Raw genomic sequence first — 12,500 nt, forward strand, 5'->3', positions numbered from 1 at the left:
CAGAGCCGACGAGGAAGAAACGGGAGGACTCATTGGCTGAACTGAGATGACGTCCTGCCTTGATTCTGCTGCCTTTCCAGAACGAGAAGCAAACCCACCCGTTTGCTTTCTTCTTTCTTCTATTCACCTCTAGCGCAATCAATGTTATCTTTCTTGTTAATAATGTGGGATCAGTTGATCCTTACTGTTTGATTCCGAGTATATTTGTCGCTGACTGCTGAGCAGTTTCAGCGACAATGCGTCGATCAATGTGTCATTTGAAGAATATTCAATAAATGATCTTGAATGTTATCGTTCGAATTTTCTTTTTTCTTTAATGCAGTAGCATGATAACGTATGCTATGTCTGGTGTTGTTGTTGCTATTGGTGTTGTTGTTGTTGTTGCTGCTGCTTATATTGCAGTAGATTTACAAAGTTATACGTTTATCCGTTCACGTTTAAAACTTGGTGTGTATCTACCCAAAACATGACCTAACTCATATAAATGTAAATTAAATAAATGTCTACCAAATATTCACTCATTTCAAAACTATATCACCTCAAGATACAAAATAGAAGAATATAATGCAATGGTCGCATGTAAAATACACAGTTTCAAGACAAATGGCTACCATATTTACCTTTGCTTGAAAACAATATATGAGACGCTTATTAACAGTTAAGATACACAAACATGTAAATCTCCATGACGCTTTTTCAACTATTTCATTGTTGGGTGAAGAATTGAAGCAATGTGTAATGTTATATGGAAACGATTTACTTCGGATGGAATGGTATGTTTTGTTTGTTTGTTTGTTTTGGTGTTGGTGATTTTTTTGTTGTTTTTGTTTTTGTTTTTGAGGATATATTCAAATGACCTACATAATTGAGTTGCAGTACCTATTTTCACTATTATGTACGTTGTCATGCCTTTCTGCACCTTATGTTTCATTTATCATGTACTCTTTCTTATCCTATTTATGTATTTGATTTATGTATTATTGTAAGTACTTATGTTAAATATAGATGTGTAATCAAAATTGAAAATGAAAAAAAAGAAGAAAAAAACAAACAAAACAAACATGACATAACTGTAGAAGCGATTGAAATAAATACAGTGGGTCTCATACATACTTCTCTACTGCACCTGTTTTATTGTGGAAACGATGTGCAAATGTCGATATGATACTTTTGGTTGTTGTTTGGTTGTTTTTTGTTTTTTTTCTGAAACAAGCTTTCTTTGTAAAAACAGGTAAAATTTGCTGTTAAGGATGAACATTAATTAACTCACTCAGTACGGCAAGTCCTCTCTTCTCCTCTACACAGACCCCTCGGATGTCCAGTGGGTGTCTGAATGACCCAACCTTTGGCTTCCGTCGTCAGAATTGTGGTATTCTTTGTCAACATTCACCTCTTCAGTATAAGAGCCTTCCGCTTGCAATATTTTGATGATGGTAATTGGGGTGAAACGCTGTTAACGTCGTCTCTTTCGCCGTTCGTATGGAGAGAGTTTTAATGCGTGGTCTTGTCACTGGCTTACAATACTTAAAAGTGCATCAAACCAGTGCCCTGAGGTTAGGTATGAGGCTAGTCTGTGTTTCTTTTCAGAAAGAATGTTTCAATTTCATTTCGCATCATTTCGCTTTATACTTTGCACACACACACACACACACACACACACACACACACACACACACACACATTCGAAACACCGTGTATTTGCACAAACTCGCGATTCTGTTCGACAAATAATGTTCGGAAGTTGGTTTTGAACAAAATTAAACCGAACACACACACACACACACACACACACACACACACACACACACACACACACACACACACACACACACACACACACACGAATACATAGACAATCGAAACACCGTTTTATTACACAAACTCATATTGTTTGCACGCACACACAGTGTTACAAAAGGCGGAAAGTATTACTTCGGGCTGAGCCAGATAGCACACGAACTTATCATTGAAATCAGGAACAACACAAAAATGAGAGCACCAATCAGATTGTCAGCCGATGAAACTATTTACGCTGCGCTGACCTTTCGAAACATAGTTCTCTGCCGCTTAGAATCCGTTTCAGTTTTGTTTTTTTTTAATATCTTTATTTCTTTGCGGTGAGCCTCAGCAACCATGAATGTCTTTCTATTCTTTGGTGGATTTCTAGTCTTTTGTTTGGGATTCACCGCAGGTATTGTATTGTATTGTATTGTATTGTATTGTGTTGTGTTGATACATTTTTTCCACTTCAGATTTCTCTTGTGGAATTCGGACTACTCTCTGTGGGTTGACCTCGTCGCCACTGTACAGCGCCATTCTCTCTCTCTCTTTCTGTGTGTGTGTGTGTGTGTGTGTGTGTGTGTGTGTGTGTGTGTGTGTGTGTGTGTGTGTGTGTGTGTGTTTCTCTTTCTTTCTCCATCTCTATCTCTCTCTATCTCTGTCTTTCTCTCTCTCACCAACACTATCTCTCTCTGTCTCTCTCTTTCTCTGGCTCTTCCTCGCTCTCCCTCTCGCTCTCAATCCCTCTGTCTGTCTGTCTGTTTCTCTCTCTCTCTCTCTCTCATTCGTTCATTCATTCTCTGTCTGTCTGTCTGTCTGTCTGTATGTCTGTCTCTTTTTCTCTCTTTCTCTCTCTCTCTCTTTCTCTTTCTTTTTCTCTCTCCCTCTCTCTTTCTGTCTCTCACCCACACATTCTCTCTATCTCTCTTTCTCTGTCTCTCTCTTTCTCTGGCTCTCCCTCGCTCTCAATCTCTCTCTCTCTCTGTCTCTCTCTCCCTCTCTATGTGTCTCTCCTCTCTGTCTGTCTGTCTCTCTCTTTTTCTTTCTTTATTTCTCTCTCTCTCTTTCTTTCTTTCTTTCTTTCTCTCTCTTTCTCTTTTGCTCTTTACAAAAACGTGCCATTAAGATGATTAACCATGTAAATACCACAGGTGGATCTGTGCACAATATGTACAAAGAACTTCAAATATTACCTGTTCATCTACTTATTAGATATAACACATTGATTCTTATGCATAAAATTGTTCATAACGCATGCCCACAATATTTAAAATCGTTATTTTGTTTCCAGTTCCAACGTAATTCAGATAGAGCTATTGTCCCAAAGCCTAAAATTGATTTATTTAAGATGAGTCTCTCATTTAATGGAAGCATCGAATGGAACATGCTTCCAAAGACATGTCGTCAAATTCCAGCCATATCTCTCTTTAAAACTAAGATAAGAATATTTCTATTCGATACATTTGATTAACCTACTCGCGGTCTTTTGCAAATGCTTCCTTGTACTCAGTCCACTAGCTGCCATGCCATGATGAATGAAAAATTGAATGTATGTGTATGTGTGAACAGTAAGTGCGTGTGTGTGTTTGAGTGTGTGGGCGTGAATGTGTACGTATGTCTTTGTTGCTTGTTTTATAATTTTGTGTGTGTGTGTGTGTGTGTGTGTGTGTGCGCGCGCGCGTGTGTGTGTGTGTGTGTGTGTGTGTGTGTGTGTGTGTGTGTAAGTACCTATGTACATGTAATGTACCAATTGTTCCAGTTTTTCATCGCTTTGTTACCTTTAATAGACTATTCAAGTTCCTATTCTTATTCGTCGTTCTTATTATTTTATTTTATTTCAGTTTATTTCTTTATTTTTATGTTTTGTGTCGTTCGTTCTTTATTTTTTATGTCGTTAAATGGGCAGAATTGTAAAAAGGCCTTTACTGTGCCTAATTCTTTACCCATTAAAGATTCAATCAATCAATCAATCAATCTCTTTCTCTTTCTTTTTCTCTATCCCTCTCTCTGTCTCTCTCTCACTCACCCCCCTCTCTCTCTATCTCTCTGTCTCTCTCTCTGTGGCTTTCCCTCGCTCTCTCTCTCGCTCTCAATCTCTCTCTCCCTGTCTCTCCCCCCTGTCTGTCTGTCTGTCTGTCTGTCTGTCTGTCTCTCTCTCTCTCTCTCTCTCTCTCTCTAGCTCGCCCTCAACTGGTTGGTAATCTTACATTAACAATTGTGAGTTGAGTTCTCTCTCTCTGTCTGTGAAATGGAATTTTGGAACTGTGTCTCTGTCTCGCGTATGCCTCTCTCTCTCTCTGTGTGTCTCTGTCTCTGTTTGTCTCTCTGTCTGTCTGTCTCTCTCTCTACTTATATATATACGTGGTACATACTTGTCATGACATTTTGTTTGAGTTTGTGATACATTATTGGTTTCAGTGAATTGCTAGTTTAAATGAATTTTATTCTTCCATCTGTTTTTAATCAAGCGATTTGCGTATTTGGGCCAATGAAAGGCACATGTTACATTGAACACCCCCCCCCCCCCCACACGTACACAAGCGCAGACACACTTACACACACACACACACGCACACGCACACGCACACACACACACACACATTTACATGTACGCATGCATGTCAATACAGATACCTTCTCCCGTACACAAACACAAGTGCGCACGCGCGCACACACACACACACATCAACACACACACACACACACACACACACACACACACACACACACACACACACACACACACACACACACACACACACACACACACACACACACACACACACACACACACACACACACACACACACACACACTCACTCACTCTCTCACACACCCATACCCGTGCTGTGTCCTTCATTTCAACTGAATCTGTTCAACGAAAACCACAGCCAACTGTCCCAATGGCTGGACTGCCCATGGCGAGTTCTGCTTCCACTTCAAGAAGGAGACATACAACTGGTTTGATGCCAAGGTGGGCTGGTTTTTGTCCCTCTGTCTGTCTGTCTGTCCGTCTGTCCGTCTGTGTGTCTGTGTGTTTCCCTATCTGTCTGCACCGTCTTTGCCAGTTCTTGTTTTTTGGATTTGGTTTTCTCTGAAACTCTTTATTGCTTTGTTTCTGCCTTTGGCTGTGTTGGTCTGTGTATCTCCTTCTAAGTTTCTGTTCGTACTTGAGTGTTTATTTTCGTGATTTTTAGACGAGAGGAGAGGGGTTAAAAACAGCTGGAAGGAAAAAAAAACCCACTTAAAGTCCATTTTCTCACACGTGAATCAGAAAGCGTGCTTGTGTGTGTGTGTGTGTGTGTGTGTGTGTGTGTGTGTGTGTGTGTGTGTGTGTGTGTGTGTGCGCGCGTGCGTGCGTGTGTGTGTGTGTGTTTGTGTGTCTGTCTGTCTGTGTGTCTGTATATGTCTGTGTGTCTCTGTGTGTGAGTGATTACGTGCGTGTGTGCGTGCATGCGTTCGTACGTGCAATGTTTCGCTGTCACCTTATTCATTTCCAATAATGTCTACTAATTTGAAAAAAACAAAAACAAAAAAACAACAACTTAAAACAAAATCAGTCTGTGTGTGTATCTGTTTCACCACCAAAGTGGATTTTTATTCCTCACATAAAATTTGGACAGCACCTTTGGTGCCGTGTGTTCGTTTACATGCGCTAACAGATTGTCGGCACATAATTATGACCTCGGTTTGTCGTTTCATCCAAAATGACTACCACCCATCCCACCATTCAAGGGTGAGGAGAGGGGAGTTGACAATCCTGGTGCCAGTTGCATTGCTTGGTTCTAACTTTCTGACAGTTACACGTGACTAAATGCAACTACGCCATTGGTCAGCTCCATACTACACACAGTTTAGTAGCGGGTTACGACCATACTAGGCTCTTCCGTCCGAGCAATGCAAATGGCTCCTGGTCCGGATATGAGAATCGAACCCATGGAGACTCGTTTCCTGGTCCGACTGACATTATCGCTGGGCCAACGCTCCCATCTCTATGCCATGTGTGATATCTGATAGTTCTACTGTTGTTGTTGTTGTTGTTGTTAATTGTTGATTTGCATTTTGTTTATAGTTTTACTGGTGTTGTTGTTCATTGTTGATTGTATTTTTGAGTTCCACCGTTGTTGTTGTAATTGTATTTTAGTTGTACTGTTGTTATTGTTGTTGTTGTTGTTTTGTTGATTGTATTTTTTAGTTCTACTATTGTTGCTGTTGTTGGTGGTGTTGGTGTTGTTGATGATGATTGTAGTTTTTAGTTCTATTATTGTTGTTGTTGCTGATTGTATTTGTGAGTTCTATCGTTGTTGTTGTTGACTGCATTAATTTTGTGAGTTCTACTGTTGTTGTTGTTGTTGATTGTATTTTTGAGTTCTACTGTTGTTGCTGCTGTTGTTAATTGTTGATTGTATTTTAGAGTTCTGCTGTTGTTGTTGGTGTTGTTGTTAATTGTTGATTGTTGTTTTGAGTTCTACTGTTGTTTTTGTTTTAGTTTTTTGTTGTTGTTGTTGCTTGTATTTTTTACTTCTACTGCTGTTGTTGTTTTTGTTGTTGTTGATTGTATTTTTTAGTTTTACTGTTGTTGTTGATGATGATTATATTTTTTTAGTTCTACTGTTGTTGTTGATTGTATTTTTGAGTTTTTACTGTGTTTGTTGTTGATTGTATTTTTTAGTTCTACTGTTGTTGTTGATTGTATTTTTTGAATTCTGGTGTTGTTGTTGTTGTTGTTGTTGACTGTATGGTTTTAGTTCTACTGTTGTTGTTGTTTATTGTATTGTTTTGGTTCTACTGTTGTTGTTGTTGTTGATTTTTTATTGTATTTTTGTTGCAGTTGACCTGTCAATCCATGGGGGGCTATCTGGCTGAAGACAGCAGTTCCTCCAGACATGAGATGTTGAAAGGCTTGGTACAAACTCATGGTACGCGGGGTGACACACACACACACACACACACACACACACACACACACACACACATACACACACACACACACACACACACACACACACACACACATCTCTCTCTCTCTCTGTCTCTCTGTCTCTCTCTCTCTCTACACACACACACACACACACACACACACACACACACACACATACACACACATCTGTGTGTGTGTGTGTGTCTCTCTCTCTCTCTCTCTCCACACACACACACACACACACACACACACACACACACACACACACACACACATCTATCTATTTATCTATCTATCTATCTGTCTATCTATTTATCTATCTATCTGTCTATAATTATATATATATATATATATATATATATATATATGTGTGTGTGTGTGTGTGTGTGTGTGTGTGTGTGTGTGTGCTTAGTCACTATTGACACTGACTATAGTATACTCAGTCGTGTCCGACTGTGACCATGAGAACAGAACAAAAGTGGAGACAACTGCTGTCGCGACTATCTTGACCAGAGTACGAAGATAGTGGAGAGTGTCTTGCCCAGGCTACATCCCCCACTCTCTCGGCCAAAGATGGTTTTAGAGCGCCAGTTGGCTGGCGTTAGGATTGTCCCCAAGGCTGCAACGCTAAAAGCCAATGCGATCTGGCTTCCTGGTTTGAGAGTCATAGTCCTTCACAAAAGACTAATCTGTAAATGAATTCCCACAGCAGTGGAGAAACCATTGCGCGTGGCCGAACTGTCAGCACACACTGTTAGTCTAAGCTGAGCGCTGTGATTATGGTTGGTGTTGGTGCTATGATAACTGCGTAATGATGTTTATGATTATCATTTATCTTATCGTTATTATTATTATTATTATTATTTGCCTTTTTTTTTCTTGGGTATTTAGTAAGGCATGGATGAGTTCACTAGCTCAATGGTGGTCTTGCTGTTGTGCTTTTCAGTAATTTGGCCTATATGTGGTTTGTACGTGAGAGTGCCTGTGTGCATGAGTGTTTGAGTGTGTGGAGGTGGGGGAGGGAGAGAGCATTGCGTGATCTACTTATTTTCTTGTGATTTTTTTTTTAGGTATGGAGTGGCTAACACTGTGAAAGACGTCTTTCAATTTCTGGCTTACCGTTTCTTCTTTTTTTTAATTTTACCTGATAGATTTGACTGTCAGTTGGTCATCTGTTATCTTTCTTACTATCTCTGAAACAACTCTGATCCACTGAAATCGACTGTCATAGTGGAGAGAAAACAGAAATTAAACAAACAGAAAACAGATTAGGTGTAGTTTACACCTCTTTGTTATTTCTTTTTCTTATCTTTTTCCCGTTTTCCCTTGTTGTTGTTGTTCCTGCTGCTGCTGCTGCTGTTGTTGCTGTTGTTGTTGTTGTTATTTTATATGTCTTTTATTGTTTCACTGCTAATTCCAGGCGTTGGCTCGAATCACTCTTCTGACACCACTGGGAAATATATTGTTTCAGCTATATATATCTTGAACAGTTGATTCCAAAGGTGTGCTGACACAGCATGACTGACCATTATTGCTGATGCCCTGACGAAAGGGGCGCTGAATCCCAAGATGTAAATAGATCAATCTACTTAGCAACTAGATCCACCACCCACCCCCATCCCCACCCCCGGCATCAAAAAACCAAATAGGTGATAGTCAATTTTCATTTCATCGTGATCGTCTCTCTCTCTCTCTCTGTTGATCATTCTTCGTTGTAGTAACAGCAGATGTAGCAGTGTTAACAAAATTATTATTTTTGTGTCGTTATCGTTAATGTTGTTATTGTTATTGTTGTCACAAGGACAGATTGGAAGACTGGGCGATGCCTAAAATCTTTATCCTTGAGTAATACAGTTTTTGAATCTTGAATCTTGAATCTTGAATCTCTGTGCCCATGACAGGAGCTACCAGCGGTTTTACGTGGATCGGGCTGCAGGATTTTGCCGAGGAGAACGTGTTCGTGTGGGACCGCAGCGGGGAGACGGCCGAGCAGACCTTCTGGGGACCCTCTGAACCCCAGGACTACAGGGGCGAGGAGGACTGTGTGGGTCTTCACTATGGGCAGTGGAACGATCTGAACTGCGAGGACTTTCATGTGCACTTCATCTGTGAAAAACCGTGCGTTGTTTGGAATTTTTTTTCTTGTGTGTGTGTGTGTGTGTGTGTGTGTGTGTGTGTGTGTGTGTGTGTGTGTGTGTGTGTGTGTGTGTGTGTGTGTGTGTGTGTGTGTGTGTGTGTGTGTGTGTGTGTGGGGAGGGTTGGGGGGGGGGTTAGGAGGGAGGGGGGCAAAGAGGATGCCTGTGTGTGTGTGTGTGTGTGTCTGTGTCTGTGTCTGTGTCTGTGTGTGTTTCTGTCTGTATGTGTTTAAGGAGGCTGTTTATGTGTGTGTTCAAGTGCATGTGAAGACAAGCAATTACCTAATATTTAAAATGTTGAATTGAACGAGCAACAATTTTATTTTCACATATTAATTTTTTGTGTATGCATGCGCGCGCGCATGTGTGTGTGCGCGCGCGTGTGTGTGTGCATGCGTATATGTGTGTGTGTGCGTGCGCGTTTGTGTGTGTGTGTGTGTGTGCGCGCGAGCGCTTGTGTGTTTCAGTGCTACTGAAGAAGAACCAATCGGATAAACCATCCAGACGATGTGCTGTTTCCCTTCATTGACGGCAAAAAGAATACACCATGCATACCAATAAACAAAAGAGCAAAATAAAAAAAATTCTGTGTTTGTTTGATAAGACGATGTCATGTCATTTGATTCGACGCAGAAATAATAATGAGAAGTGAAACAAGCAAAATACATGCCTTGACTGCTTAGCTTTAGTACAATGAGATCAATGTGATATTATTATTATTATTATTATCATAATATTTATATAGCGCTGAATCTTGTGCAGAGACAAATCAAAGCGCTTTCGTACCAGCCATTCACACGCATGTATAACTGGAAAAACTTAAGACAAGGAAGAGGCAGGGAAGGGAGGCTATTTTGGGAAGTGGTGGGTTTTAAGACCAGACTTGAAAGAGCTGAGTGCGGAGACCTGACAAAGAGAAAGAGGAAGTTCATTCCAATTGCAAGGTCCGAGGACAGAGAAAGAACAGCGGCCAACAGTCGAGTACTTGAATCTGGGTATGCGTAAACAGAGTGGATCCGAAACCGATCGTAGAGAGCGAGATGGAGTGTAGAGGTGAAGTCATGATCATCATCACCATCATCATCGTCATCATCATCGTCATCGTCATCATGTTCATCATCACAATCATCATCGTCATCATCATCGTCATCATCAGCATAGTCATCATCACCATCATCATCATTATCATCATCAAGCGCTGACAGCAGCAGCTTTAAAAAAGAAAAAAAAGAAAAAAAAAGAAGCAAAGAACACACACACACACACACACACACACACACACACACACACACACACACACACACACACACACACACACAAAACAAAACAAAAACAGAAACAAAAACACACATACAAAAAACAAACAAACAAACGAAACCTGCAAATACAAATTTGCACTCTGTCAACGTTCTTGTTATGCTCGATCTCATTCCAAACAGATTTCAAACACACACAGACAACACACCTTTCTTTTCCTTCCCTTTAGTTTTCGCTACAAGCAAACAGACATGTCTGCAAAATTCTTCTTCCTGTTCCTATCCCCCCCCACCCCCACGCCCATCCCCCTTCTCCATTTCACAGTTTCAAAGTGTGCGAACTAATCCATATACGCTACACTACGTCTGTTTAAACTAAATAAATCATTAGAAGTAATAATGGAGCAGAGATTGATTGATTGATATGAATACTTTTACAGCGCCTATCCTCTGTCGAATACGAAGCTCTAAGCGCTTTACAAACACGGGGGTCATTTACACAACAGGCTGCCTACCTGGGTAAAACCGACTGACGGCTGCCACTGGGCGCTCATCATTCGTTTCCTGTGTCATTCAATCAGATTTCAGGCACGCACACATACACACTCATACGTGTATGACCGTTTTGTGCATTTACCCCACCATGTAGAAAGCCATACTCCGTTTTCGGGGGTATACATGCTGGGTATCTTCTTGTTTCCATAACCCACCGAACGCTGACATGGATTACAGGATCTTTAACGTGCGTATTTGATCTTCTGCGTGCGTATACACACGAAGGGGGTTCAGGCACTGGCAGATCTGCACATATTATGTTGACCTGAGACATCGGAAAAATCTCCACCTTGTACCCACCAGGCGCCACCAAGATTATAACCCGGGACGATTGAAAGTCCAGTGCTTTGACCATTCGGCTATTGCGCCTGACCAACGCATAAACACACTCGTGAGCCAAAAATGAAAAAAAACGAGGTCACCAGCAGGGATTTTTTTTTTCGGCAGAGCCAGATAACACACGAACACGCCATTATCTTTCAATCAGGAACCACAGAAGATGAAAGCACCAATCAGATTTTAGCCGACGGAACAGGCTACACTGTATGATGACCTTTTAAAAACTCAGCCGTTTCAAATTTTCTTCTTTTTTTTCTCTTTTCGGTGAGCAGCAGCTATGAATGTCCTTCTAGTCTATGGTGGATTTCTAGTCTTTTGTTTGGGATTCGCAGAAGGTATTGTATTGTATTGTATTGTATTGTATTGTATTGTATAAATTCACACTGAAATGGTACCCCTTACTCTTTGAATTTTTTTCTATTCGGAGGGTGTTCATTTCAAACCGTTTTATTGACAACCCAGGTGGTGTTTTATCATGGTAGAGTATGTATTAGGTTTTGCATATCACACAGTTCACGGCGAATAGGTTTGTATTAATTTAATCTGATTATGCAGCGTGGAGTGTTTTATCAATATTTCATAGCTTCTCTATTTCTTTCTCTTTCCCTATCTGTGTCTGTGTCTCTGTATCCTTTCAATTGTCTTCGAGTCTGTGCCTGTCTGTCTCTGCCTCTCTGTGTCTGTCTGTCTGTCTGTCTGTCTTTCTCTCTCTCTTATTTCTTCACTCTTATTTCTTTTCCCCCTCTACATGTATGTTCTTTTTCCCCAAAAAAACGTTTACGTGGTATGTTTGTTATGAATATGATGATTGAGATTATGTTGTGTGTTTTTTACGTATTCAATTTATGATTTTATGTGTTTACGTTTACCCACTTATTGTTGTTTTTCTTCATATCTGTTCTTTTTAACAATTTTCCCTTTCGAGGTCTGGATGAAAAAAATAAGCAATTGTTCGCTTATTCTATTACCCTCAGAATTGTAACATAAATAATTCAAATTCAAGTTCGATTTCTCTTTCCAATCTCTCTATCTCTCTGTACATGAATATACATGCGACATACCCTTTGTAGCATTCCGTGTTTGTTTTCCGTTTGTCAGTATTTTCATTCATAAAAACGATTCATATTACTAACTTCTGTTATTAAAAAATACGTTCACACTGACCACAAACACGCACACGCACACAGATTGAAACCACACACACACACACGCGCGCGCGTGCGCGCGCGCGCGCGCACGTACGCACGCACACAAACACACACACACAGAAAGAGACAGAGAGCGAATGAGAGAGAGGGGGGGAGGTTCAAGAAAACCTAACAGCGAATGTACATTCTGCGGAACATCATAAAGTTTACACACACACACACACACACACACACACACACACACACACACACACACAAATACATTGATGATTTCTACAGATTGTGTGTTTACCTTCGTCATTACTGTTTGGTACGGAACAATTCTAAGGTCGGAAACAGTCTCTGAGCCAAAATGTAAAAACTGAGT

At 40.5% G+C, this 12,500-nt stretch overlaps 2 protein-coding genes across 3 annotated transcripts in view; both read left to right on the top strand.

Annotated features, from left to right (window-relative positions):
• LOC143298891 (lactose-binding lectin l-2-like) overlaps positions 1-9,419 on the top strand; it is a 17,909-nt gene extending 8,490 nt beyond the window's left edge. The window contains exons 3-5 of one of the 2 annotated variants that reach the window (XM_076611908.1): positions 6,611-6,698; positions 8,602-8,818; positions 9,303-9,419. In XM_076611908.1, the coding sequence (XP_076468023.1) occupies positions 6,611-6,698; positions 8,602-8,818; positions 9,303-9,330 (333 nt within the window). In that variant the 3' untranslated portion in view covers positions 9,331-9,419. Of the gene's footprint in view, positions 1-3; positions 1,109-6,610; positions 6,699-8,601; positions 8,819-9,302 lie in introns of those variants that run through there. The other variant, XM_076611907.1, reaches the window with a different exon arrangement.
• Positions 9,420-11,169: 1,750 nt separating this feature from the next.
• Positions 11,170-12,500, top strand: part of LOC143299105 (lactose-binding lectin l-2-like) — a 6,502-nt gene continuing 5,171 nt past the window's right edge. The window contains exon 1 of the mRNA XM_076612232.1: positions 11,170-11,320. Coding sequence (XP_076468347.1) covers positions 11,263-11,320 — 58 coding nt within the window. The 5' untranslated portion in view covers positions 11,170-11,262. The remainder of the gene's footprint in view (positions 11,321-12,500) is intronic.

This window comes from Babylonia areolata, chromosome 24, assembly GCF_041734735.1.
Source record: "Babylonia areolata isolate BAREFJ2019XMU chromosome 24, ASM4173473v1, whole genome shotgun sequence".
Classification (NCBI taxonomy): Eukaryota; Metazoa; Mollusca; class Gastropoda; order Neogastropoda; family Buccinidae; genus Babylonia; species Babylonia areolata.